Consider the following 15,484-nt stretch of genomic DNA (forward strand, 5'->3'; position numbering starts at 1 on the left):
GTTTTAAGGCACTTGATTGAAAAACCGTCAACAAATATTTGATAAAATACTAAGCCATTCACAATGGGACTTCCAGCTGTTGAGCCTATCGTTATCGAAAAGTTTGGCTTGTTGGTTTGGTATTTTTTCGATAGCTTCAACGTCACGCCGTCCAGTTGCTGGTGTTGTTTTTAATAATTTCGCGTGGATTTCCATTTGTATAAATAAAAAATGGTTTTTGTTAAGAACTGGGATGATTTCGAGATTGCCGTCGAGAACATGTACTTGGCCAATCCACAGAACTGTCGACTTACCATGAAATACGTGCACTCCAAGGGCCACATTTTGCTAAAAATGACGGACAACGTTAAGGTTTGCACCCAATTCCATTATCAGTGCAAAACACATTTTTAAATTTGTACTTCATTAAACCACAGTGTGTGCAGTACAAAGCGGAGAACATGCCGGATCTGAGAAAAATCGAGAAGTTCACCAACAACTTGGTGGGACACATGGCGTCCAAGGAATAGAACGCAGAAAAACAGAAACTTTTTGGCCACGGCGACACTTCTGCCCAGGAACAACAACAAAGATCATGCATGAGCATGTGAATCGGCCACAAGTGTTGTTGTTGCTTCGCGCGGAGCAGGTGTGTGCGTGTGTGCCATCAACACCCGCATTGAATTTAGTTTTTAAGCGCCAAAAAAGCCGCCGAGTTCTTGACATTCGAATGTGGCGATCAGAGTAGCTGCTGCATTTAGCCTGCTTTTAAACGACATTTCATAAATGTCTGCTCTGTACACGTTGCGAATGAACTGCGGATGGAATCATCATCATCATTATACTCTTCTGGTGGTGCAAATCCCCATCTGCAGTTAGCGGCGGCGGTGCAAAATGTTTTTCATAAAGTTAACCATACGGTTTTGTATTTATTGTAAGAGTCAATTGATCGTTCAACACATTTCCATGAAACGATCAGCATGAAATAAATCAAGGGAGAACTGAAATATGCAACGAGACTAAGCAATCTTTTAATGTTTTTATTATTAATTTGGTTATTTGGTTTATAAAACCCATTTTATATACATTTAGAAGGTAATAGGTTATAGGTAATGCAAAAAAACTATTCATATTTTTCACATAAAACAATATTTATAGTATTACTCACGTTACCTGAAATGGATGTAATTTCTTTCGGAGCACATCAAAAGAATTTAATAATATTTCCAGCACAAGAAGAGGGAGTAGTTGGCATTTGGAGACGTTTTCAGAAGAACTCTTAATTGCCTAACCATTAAAGCGATTAAACAGCCCGAGCAAACAGTTAACAAGCCACCTGAAAGCAGGAGGAGGCACAGAGGAACCACCGATGGGAACTGGAAATGGACAGCGGAATGGGATGCTGGCTCACTTAATAATCCGAGAGCAAATATTGGTTATTTGCCTGCGAGAGGCACTCGAGTTTATTTGCCGCAGGAGATTGACAGCAGCCCGCCGCAAAAGATTGATGGAACGACTGGAACCGCTGGCCACTGGATTGGACAATTGGACACTCGGACATTGGGACACTGGACGATCGGTAGCCCACAAGTGTTTGCTGAGAATGCAGAATGCACTCCGTTTGAGGTGGGATCTATTCACATACCTGTCGAACGGGAGGCAACTCAGTAGCCACTTTGGATTAAGTCGAAGCGTTTGCTTGACCCACAGAGATCCGCTCGAGCGGACCTTTTGATCAGCCATCCACCAACCCTACAGTTGCAGCTCAAGCGGACTCCATCTCACTTGGCCATTCTGGCCATTCGATTGAAGAAACCGTCAGTTTCCGGCAGCAATATGCATAGCTCCACGACAAGCTCATTTGGCTTCTGTTTGGAGGAGACGCAGATGATGACATTGGCTGGCGGAGATCGCTGGCGATCCTCTGCCCAACCCATCGGATGTTTGTGTTTGCCCCGCTTTGGGCTTTACTCGATTTTTTGTTTGCCCAGCGCATTGCATTGCAATCACAATCACTTTATGCGTTGGAAATGCGTTGGAGAAAGGAAAGGGTATAAATTTGAGATGGTTTCATCATAATATATGATTTAAAAATATGAATATCCTTTTTTAAAATTACTAATAGAATTATTTTAACGGTGTGCAAGTATTGCTTCATAAATGGGTTCTAATATAATAGTGGCTATACATACATACCTCCATTTCCAATCCTTCCAAGGGGCTTGCAAGTGCAATAAAAACCCCATAAATTTTATAGGCAGCCCCACAAGTTGCAGTTATCAAATCAAAAGACAGAAACCACAACGAGCAATCTGTAACGCTTTCATATATACCCAGTACATACATATATGTGCATTGGAAAAACATATATTTTATATAGATGGGCGATTGTTGGGGTGCCTGCTACTGGTGTTGGAAAATGGGGGTCGACAATTAGTTGTCGTAAACTGGAAGCATAGCAGCAACGGGAACGGTGGCAATAATTTCGATCTTTACAAGACGATAAAGCCCATGGTTTAATTAGGCCCCAGCGATTCTTGGCCGCCCGCCCTTCTCAAACTGTTGCGATAAACTTGACAAATAACATAAATACCTTTTTATTGCGGGTGGTTGGGATGTGGGGTCCACTCGGCGGGGGTTGCGGGTCTGATTGGGGGAGTCGATGTCTCCGAGCGGTAAGGCCTTCTCAAATAGACCTACTAGTATTACGCGGACCAGGGCGGTACGTGCTTTTTACGACACCCACTGTGGCGTCAATTATAAAGATATTTAAGTACAGTTAGCATGCAATTAGACGGCCCACAGTTGACTCTATCGCCATGGTCAGACCGCCATGGCAATCCCTCTGATTTAATATATAATATATATATGGTTTTCTATAGTATCGGAACGGCACGGCCATATAACGAAGTCCGCTTGATTGCCATAACTAGTTGGTCATATGACAATTAGTTGTAAATTAAGACCAGCGATTTGTTGCACAATCTAAAACCAGCGCATGTTGAGGATTTTCTCTAAGACTACAAGTAAAGCTATATAGATATGGATGCTCTTTCGAAGCGAGGAGTTTGATCTTAAGTTATATATCATAATGATAACTACTCCCCTACCAAAAGTTTTTCTACATTAGAAAAATTTGTATAGCCAGCTTCTTGGAACCTAAACATTAACTTAAACTATTTTTTTATATAAATGTTCTCTCGGTTATTAAATATTAATAATATCTATATCTGTCTTTATCTTTATCTATAGGATATCTATATTATTATTGTTTTTTCCATTGGAATGGGTTAAATCGATTTAGCCCGCGAATTCCCTTTTATATTAGTCACACATTTCAGCCGCTTCGTCTTATAACTCGGTCAATAGCTTGGGTCAATAAAAAACTCATTAAAGGCAGGTATCATTGTCTCACAGCCCCCATGCCCCACCATCTCCCCCTTTACCCCTTCCCCAAGGGAGGGGGGGGGTCGGAGTTTGTTCACAACAAAGCGAAATTGAAACGCAAACCGACTAAAAGCTACTTGCCACCCCTTTTCCGCCCCCTTGGGCCGCTCTATTGACTCAAAACGGTAGCCGCTCAACAGTGGCTAATGGTCATAATTAAACGTGGCTTATTTGCATAAATCAAGTGGTGAGTTATGTTCACCTGTGCAGCGCACTGAGGTGAGTGCCTATGGAGGCTTTGAAGGTGTTGCAGGTGAAGGGAAATCACTTTGAACGACTCCAAAAGAAGCCGCTTCGACTCCATTTTGTTTGGCATACCCTTCCCAAAAGGTATGTTAGCTTTGATAAAAAATAAACACAAAAAACGAATTGCAAAAAATACACTCCACTTTCTACTTTATCAATAATTGAATCACTTTTCCTTGCTCATTAAGGAAGTTGGGCCATAAATTGCAAGTAATTTTTCAGTTTAGCTTGACGCACTCATAGAACTTTTGATTCATAATTATTACACGCAAACAATTCATAATTACACCCATGATTTCATTATCACTACAACAAAGTTTTCCAGTTAAATGTATCTGTAGGTGGCATAAAAGTATGCGTTGTCCAAACCGGAAGAACTGAACCTACGTCAATTCGGAATATATCATAATCATCAAAAGGCCACAATCAAGTTGAAGAGGTGACAGCATGTCTATAAGAAACTAAGTGCTCAAATTATATCACTTTCATTATAATTGAATCACAAGGAGTTAGCCAGAAATTTCGCAGTGCCCCGGAATCGATGACAAAATATGAGTTTCGTTCAGATACGGAAGCAATTGGCCACTCAAGTTTTTGGGACCCGGAGATTTGTCATGGGCCTCTCCATAACAACCACATACTAACAATATCACCACACGATTCCAACTTATCGGGGTGCACAAATCAAACATATAGCAAAGGTGCGAGAGGGCGATTTCAAAACAGTTGATAATGGCAATTGTTATTACTAATATACGATGGGCTTGGTAATGGCTTATTTATAGGGTTGGGTGCGCGAACTGGGTCTGCCTTTGGCCTGGTAAATCAACGTCTATGATTAGAGCTTAATACATCTTGATAAGGTCGCCATAAATGGAGGCAGCTCGGTTTGAACTCAGTCAGAAATCAAATTATTGATAAATCAAAAGTACCACTGCCTCGTCTTCGGGCCCATTCGCACTTGGCAACTCTCGATTAAGCCACCAATTTGGTTGATTACACCAGCTAATCGAGAGATTTGCCGGTTCAAGTGGCTATTTCCGTGACTCCAGGCGGGTCAGGTTATCCGCGCTAACCCACGTTTAAATGTTTCCTCCCTAAATCAATTAAATTTATTAGCTAGCTGATCGAAAGATAATGGGTATTGCAAAGTATGACCACTTTAAGTTAATCTTGACTTTCGAATTCCAACAAAAAGTTTGCGAGGGCAGTTACCTTAACTTGCTTTAACAGTCAGTTACAGTTTTACAATCCACCGGAAACCTAAATTCAATTTAACCGTTAGTTAGTTACCGGAAATGATCATTTTCATACCCGTTTCTGAAGGATTTTCGCGCTTTAAATCGCGTTTTCAAGACTCCTCCGCAAAGTTCAAGACTCCGGCGTCTCTTTAACCGCATCTGTGTTTACCCATTAGCGTTTTTCGGGCTGGCAGCTTAAAATGTTTACTCGGCTCGCCGACGAAGACGCTGATGGTTTTCGGGGAGGGGCGAATCTGAGGGAGGGGCATACCAAGGTATACAATCGTCTGCTTTTTTTTGGCATATTTGTTTACTTTCGAATTATTTCGTTTTTGGCAAAATGTTAAATACGCAATGCGTAAGTAAGGTAGTCGATGCGTTGAGAGGGGGGTGTGGCACAGACATCTTGAAAGCTAGGTGGCGCCATCATAAATTCACAGAAATTCCCTTTTAATGGAGATTAATACGTTGGTCGTTTGTCCCGCGGCGCCTCTTATTCATTTAAGTCCGGATCTCCGGCGATTTATTGACTTTGCTAAATGTTTTTGAAAAACTTTTCATATTTGCCCAGTTTGCATTGCATTGCTTTTGACCATTTGTCTATGGCCAAGCGGCTAATTAGGAACGTGGGAATGTGTAAGGGCAATCGAATATTTTCGATGACTACGCGACATTTTGGAATGAGTGGAGTGATTGGGGATGCTTTACATCGAATGAGAAATAAAAATGACATATTTTTTTATTCTTCACTTTTTGGTCTAAAAAAATTCACAAGTAATTGCCATTCTTCAGTACATAATATTTACAACAGCTAATCATCTCAATAGCTTCGAAATTTTCGCCCCAGACGGTCTCAAGTTTGGCAATCTATTGCTCCAATTACACCTCTCCAGATTAATTGAACCCTTCTGACGCATTTGAATTAAATTCACAATTGGCAGGCGGATTCGGTTTAAATGATTTACAACACCCCTGCTGGAAGCCTTTGGCCCATTGAGCTGTCATATGGGCAGGAATGGCCTGTTTTTATTACCACAAATCAACCAGACCGAATAAATCGATTAGGAAAGGGTGAAGAAGTGAGTGAGTGGGTTTCAGTGTGAAAGAAAGAAACTTTGATATTTTGTCAAACGTTTATGGGGCAAATCAATCAATTTCAATGCAATTTCAATTAGGCCAATTTAAGCGCTAAGGAGGCAGAGGCGTCCAATCCAATCAAATGGGCCAATGGTCGCTATCAGTTCGATTGTGTGTGTGTTCAATAAACAATTTTAATATTTTTAATTATGAAAACAAGTTGATTATATAAATTAAATCGCTGCGCCGTCAGCGATTAGATTACGACACTTCTTCCAAACTTCAAATTCTTAACTTTTCGAGTGATGTGACGACCATTTAAGCGGCTTTAAACAAATTTTTATAATTTTACCATCTTCATAAATATCAGGGGTAGCAAAAGTGCGGAGGGCGCGACGTCTGATAAGGTATTTTGAATTAATTGAAAATTGATTATTAGCGATATATGAGCAGCGGCCAGATAAGAAAGTCCGAAATTGAAGGCAGCTGAGATAAGCGATTCGAAACGAATTGATTCCTTTCATTTCGAACACTCTTTCATAATTGAAAATTAATCCATCATAATAGACGTCAGCGCAGAAATTAAAACTGAAGTACGAAGAAGGGTCTTTTAAACCCTCAAGAAAATCACCGGAGAAAGAGAACAAATAAAATATGAATTGATAAGCGGAGATAGTAAATTATGTGGCCGCAAACAAGACCAAAAAAAAGGTAAGGCAAATAGGCCGAAAATGAAAAAAATATATATATCCGTATATTTTATAAATACAAATGAATTGATATTGTATGCAGGATGGCAGAGGAGCCATCATTATCTGGCAATTGAATGCACTTATGCAAACAATTACAAACTGGCAGGCAAACAGCAGTGCCGTGTATCTGTATCTCAGCCCGAGTATCTGATCAAATAAGGAGCACAAATCAAAATGCGATTTTCGTGCGTCCTTCTTATCGGAAAGTGCACGTTTACCTTTCGCTTCCAATCGTCTGGCGCTTCATCGCACTCACTATATGGTCCCATATTTATATACATATGTGTACATACGTTCATACATATATACATATCAGGAAGTACTCCCTGCAGAGGTTAAAAAACTGCGATGTCGCAACGGCAGCTAAATGTATCTCAACTGTGTGCAAACAGAAGCACCCATTCCACTCCAATCCACTCCACTCTAAACACCTCGACTTGGTTGGGTTTTGGTTTCGGTTTTGGCTCTGGTTTTCGGTCTGCAACGGCTTGGAAATTTGTTTGCGCTGTGGCTAATGAGGCAGTCCAATGCAGATACAGAAGCTATAAACATATACACAAGATATAGATACAGATACAGATAAAAATATCGCGTTCATGTTGCTTTAAGATTGCGTGATTACTGAGATAAACTTAAACTGCCATCGTTTAGCAAGGGTTTTTGCACATGTATAGGAACTTTTTAATTTCTAAATAGAAATATGTTTTTAGAAGTACTTAAAAAGACTACTCACGAGAACTTATATCTTAAGAATTTCTAAATAATTAACAAAAGAACATACTTAGAAACCGGAAAGTAAGTTCATTCAAAAATACCTCCCTACCTTTTGTACCTCTTTAAATCTTATTTTCATCAGCACTATCAGCAACATTTATGATGACCAAAAATCATTGATTGTTATCAAACGGCCCTAAAACCTTAAAGCGCTAATCTTTGCCGAGCGGAAACTAAATTGTATTCTAACGTGGCCTAATGAAAATAATAATTTGCAATCGTTCAGTAAACAATTTCCTCTCTTAGCCCCACACCAAGGATTATCAGGTGGCGGTATTATCTCATTAATGATTCCCATAATTCTGACGGTTTATATATATCAATTAAAAATAATAATGAAATACGAGGAAGGGAAAAACTGAAATGAGTTTATCAGTTTTTAATAAGTTTGCTTCGTTGGCGAGCCAATAACAAAAGCAAATCAATTCGCGCACTTAATGAAAAAACACAACTCAATTATAAACTTTATCAGTGGTATTTGGGGCGGAGTTTTTGGGTTGGGCTCCTTCCTGGACTCGCAGTCATTTAAAAGTCATTTTCTCAATGCGAAAATGCCATTAAAAATTGTGTGTAAATAAATCAAATTTACTTTTTACATCGCCATATTATAAAATATTTATTTCACTTGATTTACAATGACGTGTTTGTTTCGTTCAGCATGATAAAACGAATGAAAATATTGAAAAATCAGCAGTTGAGTTCTACGAGTCTGTAAATTAGTTGGGAAACATTCAATTTGCAATCGAAAAGTAAACATTTTAATTGACCTCCTTAGAAAATGTGGCCATCATTTAGTAATCATTGGGGTCAGGCAACGATGACCCGTCTGGGTTTGTTTAAAACATTGCACGAAAAGAAGAAAATCCATACAAAACCAAGCCAAGTTGTGGGTGGGTGGAAAAAATGCAAATAATAAATATCAAAGTGCAGTAATAATTTGCATTCACACATTTACATTTGTATAGTGAACTCGCTGTGCCCACAACTCTGTCAACATAATGAGCCAGCCAATTGGAATGGCAGCCACCTTGTAGATACAACTGGACGAAGTATCCGTATCTGTGTATCTTTGTAGCTGCTGAAATGTAAAAATTATTTATTGATAACGCAATTTAATGCCAATTATTTGCACATCAATATTTGCTCAATTATCAACTGCAATTCACTTGGGTGCGGTTGTGATGTTGTGATTAATGAGCAGATCCACTGATGATGATAATGATGAAGGGTGCCTTGGTTTGTTTTTCACTTTTTTGCGGTTATTGTTTAAAAAATGTTTTGAAAAGTCTTTGCCCTTTTTGATGTATCTGTATAGGGGGATAGAAAACAAGTGCCAAAGTCAACTCAATCAACCCTCCGCCTTCATCCCTTTTTGCCAACCTTGCAACTTATGTTTACTTAGCTAACTAAGGCGCTGGAAATCTGTTGAAATTTTCTGGCATTATTGTTCACTTATCGGCTGAATTAACACGACGAAAAGGGAGAAATGGCAGGTTCAGGACATGTGCTACCCATCTCTTTCATACTCGGTTCATCCCTCTCTTTCAGTTCTATATGCTGACCGCATCAGCTAAATTGCAGGAGCATATGTGACGATTTATTTTTATTGGTGATTTCTATTAGTGATATTTGCTGGCAAATTTAACGCCTGATTAGCCTAATATGTCAGAAAATTTATCATTGATCCAAAACAGAATTTATGGGGTTGCTACTGCAAATTTATGGAAGTATTTTTGGAACTAAGAAAGGGTTTATCAATTTGAATTTCCATTGAAAAAAATATTTATTTTGATTGGCTGTTCCCCGTATTTTGTGTTTCGTGATTAAAAAAATTAATTTCAATATTTATTTGGCTTACAAAAATAGTAATGTGCATATTAATGTCGATAACACTATTAAATTTGATATCTTATGATTAGTGGCCTTGTCTTCTGCGTCTATAAACCATTTTCCGCAGGGACATGTCTTGTTTTCCATCAACGATGACCAAATCGTCCGACTGCACATATGACAACGTACATTATTCTCAATATCTGCACCTTTTCTTTTGAGCTTTTGGCATCCCATTTCCGGTGACCAGAAACAGCAATACCCGAGTATTGGCCCTTTAAGTTGGCAACTTGTAGCTAATATGAAAGTATTATGGCTAAGCTACTCACTTTCTATTAAAAAACCCATTCCGGCTGGCAGGCAAGTCTGTAGAAATGGCGGTAATTTGGACGAATTTACATGGGGATCCAACTTCAGGGCATCAACTTCGAATTCACAACTCCATCCGGTTGTCGTAACATCGCAATCCCGGTTTATCTTCGAACAATTCGCACATAGCATTTTTTCATAGAAACTGTGGACGGTGGTAGTATAAGCGGCTATAATCCAAAAAAGTTCTCCAAACATATCGGATACCAAATGTGTGTGTTTCCTCAAGGACTGCTGGGATCGTAAAAATTTTTTATATAACTAAAAAGTGAAAATTTGAAAAATTAAGTTTTTGGAATCAAACGAATTTATAATATTTCCAATTAGCACTGTAGCTTACTTAAATCAAGTTTACCCATAACGCTTCCTTTTACAACATTTTAGCTCTAATTGCATATTTACGCAACCATTTCCCCTAAAATCAAAATGAAATCAGATAAACAAAATGAGGACTAAAAACCGAAAACCAATCCAAAACCCCACACTTTCCACATAAAATCCCCCCACCTTCGAACCAACCAAAGCCCCCAATCCCATCTCTTCACCCTTCGACTCGCTCTTTGTTTGTGTTGTTATATAAAATAAACTATTCCGGAATAACACAAATCATACTTGGGGGCCAGAACAAACGAGGCTGGACCATTGCCAGGTCATGTTCCAGGTTTCCGCCCCCCTCGGCCACCACCCATAAATGTTAGTTAACTGCACGTGGATGAGTAGATAAATATGGTATAATGAAAATAAAATAAGAACCAGATAGATAGAAACTTGGAGGAGGGTTCGCGGGGCGATTGAAACAACAGCAATCAGTCGTCATTGCAGACATCGCACTAATTTTGAGTTAGTTGTTGGGAAAACATTTTCGGCTTGAGTTTGGGTTTTCCGGAAAATTGGGAGTGAGTTCGGGCTTCATTTTTGTACGTGGGCAAGGAAAATACACTTTGGCACGTTTCTTGTTAGCGAACAGTTTGCCCCATTCCCTGGACTCACTTAACTCTTTTCCTGTCTGGACATTGCATTATACATATATGTATGTATGTATGTACCACATATTATGGGTTCTATTTATTTGGATTCTAAGGTCTGCGCCTTTTCAACTTCTTTGTCTTTCTGCCAGGAAAGTTGTAGTTTTGGGCAGGAATTGAGGATTAAAATTGGAAATTAGAAAAATATGTTTATCTTTAATATTAGATTAAAGTAGTTAAGAGAAATCCGCCTATTTAATCTGCCCAATATCAAGTTATCAAGGTGAAAATCGATTGTATCTCAAATCGTAAGATAGCCTATGTTAATGTATTCCATAGACTTCCATACAATTTGATGTCCTTTGCTGTCGCATTCAATCCATTTATAGCCACACGCCATCTTCTTAACTCTGAGCCACTTGGCCGCCATTCATGTCCACTTAGTAATCCATCAGGGGAACATTAAAATCGTCTCATCTGGCTGAGCGTGGGTCGTAAAGAAAATGCATTATAGGGGCATTACGGCGGTAGCGCCGAACTGCCAACCGAGTTATAAAAGCGCCATGAAGCACGAGACGTTTATTGTTATCGAGATTATTGATTTCTGGCCGGGCTTAAAGCTGCCTTTTGGCCGTTTTGAAGTGTGTGCGTGGATCGCTGCTCGTCGAGTGCCTTAATTGCTGGCCTAATCATCTGCCAGACTTCCTATAACCTATTGCCCTCCCTCCATACCACCACTCCCTTTGGCAGCCATTAAGGACCTTTTGAGCCTCCGAGCACTCCCACTTTCCACTCTCCACTCCCCACTCAAGTTGATTATGAAGATTCTTTCGTCTTTTGCCTGCTGAACTTGCTAGTTGCTCAACACTCCATAATGATGGCAATTATAGCCTCGTTTTTCCAACAATTTATATGAAATTTGCTGCTCCCATGCTCACCCCCCTCTGTCCCTGGCCTCTCTTTCTCTCCAAAGCCACGCCCCTTCGATGGACATTTTCAGCCACTTAGCCACGCCCCATGCCATCAGGCTGTCTCTGTCGCGCTTCAGTGCTTACTGCCAGATACTCCATCTTGAAAGCGGGTTTCCAGAGAGCGAGAGAGAGGAGCAGAGCGGTACTGATTGCACCACCGTTGCTGCTTCTCACTGGCATTCCGTATCGCGTATATGATACCACGTTTGGCTACCAGCAGCGCACAGTCGTTAATGAGCGCTCGTCGAGTTCGCTTCGCAGGAAATCACAGCTCGCGTTCGCACGCGTGTTCGTAAAATCGTCGATTTCGAAACGTGTTGGAAAGTGTTTGGAAATTTTGAGAATATACATATTCGATAGAGTATAGAAACTGAACTTTGGTGAACCGAGTGAAGCATGTCCAGTGCCCAAGTGTCGCAACAGCCGCCTCCACCGCCGCTGACCGCCAGCAGTAGCACCTCAATGCCGTCGCAATTGCTACTTAGCCACATTCAGCACCACAGCAGCAGTCTGCACCATAAGCGCAGTCATCAGCGATCTTCGCCACCTGCCCAGGACTACGATCAGGGCAGCAATCAATCCACACTCTCGCCCAGATCCCAGATAACACCCAGTCCGCCAGCAGCCAGTCCCACGCATTCGGCGGCCACCACAGGATCACCAGTTAGCACCTATACGCCGGCCTTGAGTCCCGGTGGTGCACAGGATAGCAGCCAAACGGAGAGTGGTCAGAGTTCACAGATGCCTCTGCTAGTGGCTCCCATGCCCGTGGGCACTGGTCCGCCACATTCACATCCACCGCCGCCGCATCCTCGTCTCTATGTGGAGGGTTTCCCGCCACCGCATCACGTGCCACATCCACATCCCGCCCTGGGCGCCTATCCCCTGCCACGACTGCCTCTTATGCTACCGGCAAATCCACCAGGTGTGCCATCTGGAGCAGCTGCACCACCGCCCGTCTCACCGCAGCCCGCTGCCAATCACCTGAGCCACAGTGGAGCCACCATGGCCACAACCACACTCCTGCCACCCGCCCAAAGTCAGCCCAAAAAATCCTTCTGCATCGATGCCCTGCTGGCCAAGAGCCAACATCAGTCTGGTGAGCCACAGCCTATCATTGTGGATGATCGTCTGGCCGCCCTGCACTATGCCCGCGATCAGGCGGAACTTAATCATGCCTTCGTGACCGCTTCCAATGCGGCGGCAGCTGCTCAGGCGGCTGCTTCGGCCGCCGGCGGCATCAGCGAGCAGGAGGCACTGCAGCGCATACGGGACTCCAGGGAGTACGACTCACCTAGTCCCGACGGCATGTCAAGGTGAGTAAAGAAATTTGGGATGGGTGTATAACTATTAAGAACATCTGTAAGGGGTTTTGAAGAAAAAATCATATTAATAAGGTTTGAAAAACTTATTCTGAGTGATCAAAAAATAGATAAAATTTATTACTAAAAACTTTACACTATAACATGTTTTTAAAAATTTGTCAGGAAAGGTAACTTGTTTATTATCACTATGATTTAATATCTTTAAATAATTAATTAACACACATAGTACATTTCAATTGGTTAGGAAACTGAACTGAAAACTATTCATTTCATTGTCTATACTATCTGTCCTGATAACTTAATTAGTCACTTGTTACAAAGTAATACCAATAGCTTTGGGTTAAATTATACAATTTTTCCCCAATACAAACACTTGCCCCATATTATTACTCATTTGCATTACTTTGCTTTCTAATACCCAGAATTGAAAAACGATTCGTATAAAAATGCAGCTCTTACCAAAAATCCCTGAACTTCTTGTGCAAATCCCTTGGCTGGCTACCAAACAAAACCGTGGCACTTGGTAAAAACCATACTGAAAGCCAAAGCGAAGCCCCAGCGAAGCTCCAAAGCAGCTTTGTTGGCACTCGAAAGCATGGCAAGGAAAAAAGTCTTCAATTGGTCAATTCCAATTTGGTCATCAGCCGCAGAGATTACGTATACGCCATGTGTCTGCCGTCACAAGTGTGTGAGTGGCTAATTTGAAGTGCGAATTGTGTACAACGAAGCAAACAAATTAGAGGGAGGGCGGCGGTAATTTTTAATTGTTTTCAAAATGTGTCGCGTAATTTTGATTGTCATCGATTGGTTAGATAATTCGCAATAAAGGGTGCCCCATTAAGTTTTTTCCCACAATTTTTTATTTGCAGATCGGAGTCGCCCACTTCGTCGCACCGCTCCAGTCCGCCTATCAGTCCCGGTTGTGAGGATCAGCAGCAGCCCCACGGTGCACTGCATCCCCAGCATCTGTCCATGCGCATGTCCGACTTCCACGACGAGTTCAAGAAGCCAATACCACCCCACAGTCCCATCAGACCCCAGGATTTCCCGCTCTACGCGGGCGGACATCCCTACCAGCTGCTGGCCCAGGGTGGATCAGCCTTCCACAGACCTTTGGATCCCTCAGGGAAACCCATTCCGGTAAGATAAAATTAAATAAATTTCAATATTACAAGTAGTTATTTGGTTTAATAAGAAATTTATTAATATCATCATATATTACAATTATTATAGTATATATATATTATATTATTATATATTATAATAATATATATATTATATTATTATATTATTACATATATATACTATCATTTATATCATTTGAATCTAAAATAACTCATAGATTAATAATCTTATTTTCCTTATTTATCATTGCAGATACCCATGGGTCATAATTTCATGCCGTCACAGCTGCAATTCGAGTTCCTGGCCCGCGCCGGAATGCTGCACCATCGAATTCCCGAACTGGCCGCCTATCCGCATCATGCGATTCTGGGCAAGACCAGGAGACCACGAACCGCCTTTACATCGCAGCAGCTCCTCGAGCTGGAAAAGCAATTCAAGCAGAACAAGTATCTGAGTCGGCCCAAACGATTCGAGGTGGCCAGCGGTCTGATGCTGTCCGAGACGCAGGTGAAGATCTGGTTCCAGAATCGTCGGATGAAGTGGAAGCGCTCCAAGAAGGCGCAGCAGGAGGCCAAGGAGCGGGCAAAGGCCAACCAGCAGCAGCAGCAACAGACGCCCAGTGCCGCCAGTTAGGAGGAGCAGCCGCAGGATCTGTTGGATCTGGAGGAGTGGTCTCCAATCTAGTCATGCCGCGATCAAACCGCCGTCCCACCATCCAAACGAGACACCCTGTATTCTTGCCCCCAGTTTCATTCGCGCAATCGGTCGAAATCTTTTTTGGGTTTTTTGCACTGTGATTTCGCATTATTATTTTTATTTTTGTGCCACAACAACTGGTCACTGTGTGATATATGTGTGTATATGTAAAAAAGAATTATAAATTAAATTCATCACCCCCTCTCTTTAGCTCTTTTATGTACATAAACATAAATCTAAATATGAACACGAACATAAATAACAAAGTAAACATAAATCTAAACTAAATGAGTAATGCTTAAGTAAATAAATTACATTAAATGCGATTAGTTTAGTTGGTAATTTGCAATTTGCTTGTGTAATTTGTGTAAATAGTTGTAATTATGTAATTGTAGTATTTAATATTAACGGAAACAACAAGAGCCATTGAGAAAAATAACAAATATAAAATGTATAATAACGCATTGCGATTGAATTAGTTAATTTTCTCGATTTTATTTTCGAAATCAAAATTGGAAAAAATAAATCACTAAAAATAAAAGCTAAAAAATTTTTATAATTGGGATAAATGAAGGAACACAAGGTAAGATATGACTACACTTATAACAACTAATTAAAAAAAAGTTTAAATTAAATGGAAATCTACACTATTGACTTGTAGACTATTCCACTTAATTCAAAAGAACT

The 15,484-nt window shown here is 40.7% G+C and overlaps 3 protein-coding genes across 3 annotated transcripts; 2 read left to right on the forward strand and 1 right to left on the reverse strand.

Moving 5' to 3' along the window:
* Window positions 1–132: 132 nt before the first annotated feature.
* LOC6604791 (signal recognition particle 9 kDa protein) lies at window positions 133–998 on the forward strand. Its single transcript, XM_002029606.2, has 2 exons — window positions 133–351; window positions 417–998. The coding sequence occupies exons 1-2, from the start codon at window positions 211–213 to the stop codon at window positions 507–509; spliced, it is 234 nt and encodes a 77-aa protein (XP_002029642.1). The 5' UTR covers window positions 133–210; the 3' UTR covers window positions 510–998.
* An 8,341-nt stretch (window positions 999–9,339) lies between these two features.
* On the reverse strand, window positions 9,340–9,946 carry LOC116801113. The gene is made up of 2 exons (XM_032718807.1): window positions 9,676–9,946; window positions 9,340–9,621 (listed from the first exon to the last, which is right to left on the reverse strand). The coding sequence occupies exons 1-2, from the start codon at window positions 9,911–9,913 to the stop codon at window positions 9,371–9,373; spliced, it is 489 nt and encodes a 162-aa protein (XP_032574698.1). The 5' UTR covers window positions 9,914–9,946; the 3' UTR covers window positions 9,340–9,370.
* Window positions 9,947–11,877: 1,931 nt separating this feature from the next.
* On the forward strand, window positions 11,878–15,262 carry LOC6604792 (proline-rich receptor-like protein kinase PERK2). Its single transcript, XM_002029607.2, has 3 exons — window positions 11,878–12,967; window positions 13,846–14,116; window positions 14,354–15,262. Exons 1-3 carry the CDS (start codon window positions 12,048–12,050, stop codon window positions 14,732–14,734), a joined length of 1,572 nt encoding a protein of 523 aa, XP_002029643.1. The 5' UTR covers window positions 11,878–12,047; the 3' UTR covers window positions 14,735–15,262.
* The last annotated feature ends 222 nt before the right edge of the window (window positions 15,263–15,484 follow it).

The sequence above is a fragment of the Drosophila sechellia genome, chromosome 3L (assembly GCF_004382195.2).
Source record: "Drosophila sechellia strain sech25 chromosome 3L, ASM438219v1, whole genome shotgun sequence".
Taxonomy (NCBI): domain Eukaryota; kingdom Metazoa; phylum Arthropoda; class Insecta; order Diptera; family Drosophilidae; genus Drosophila; species Drosophila sechellia.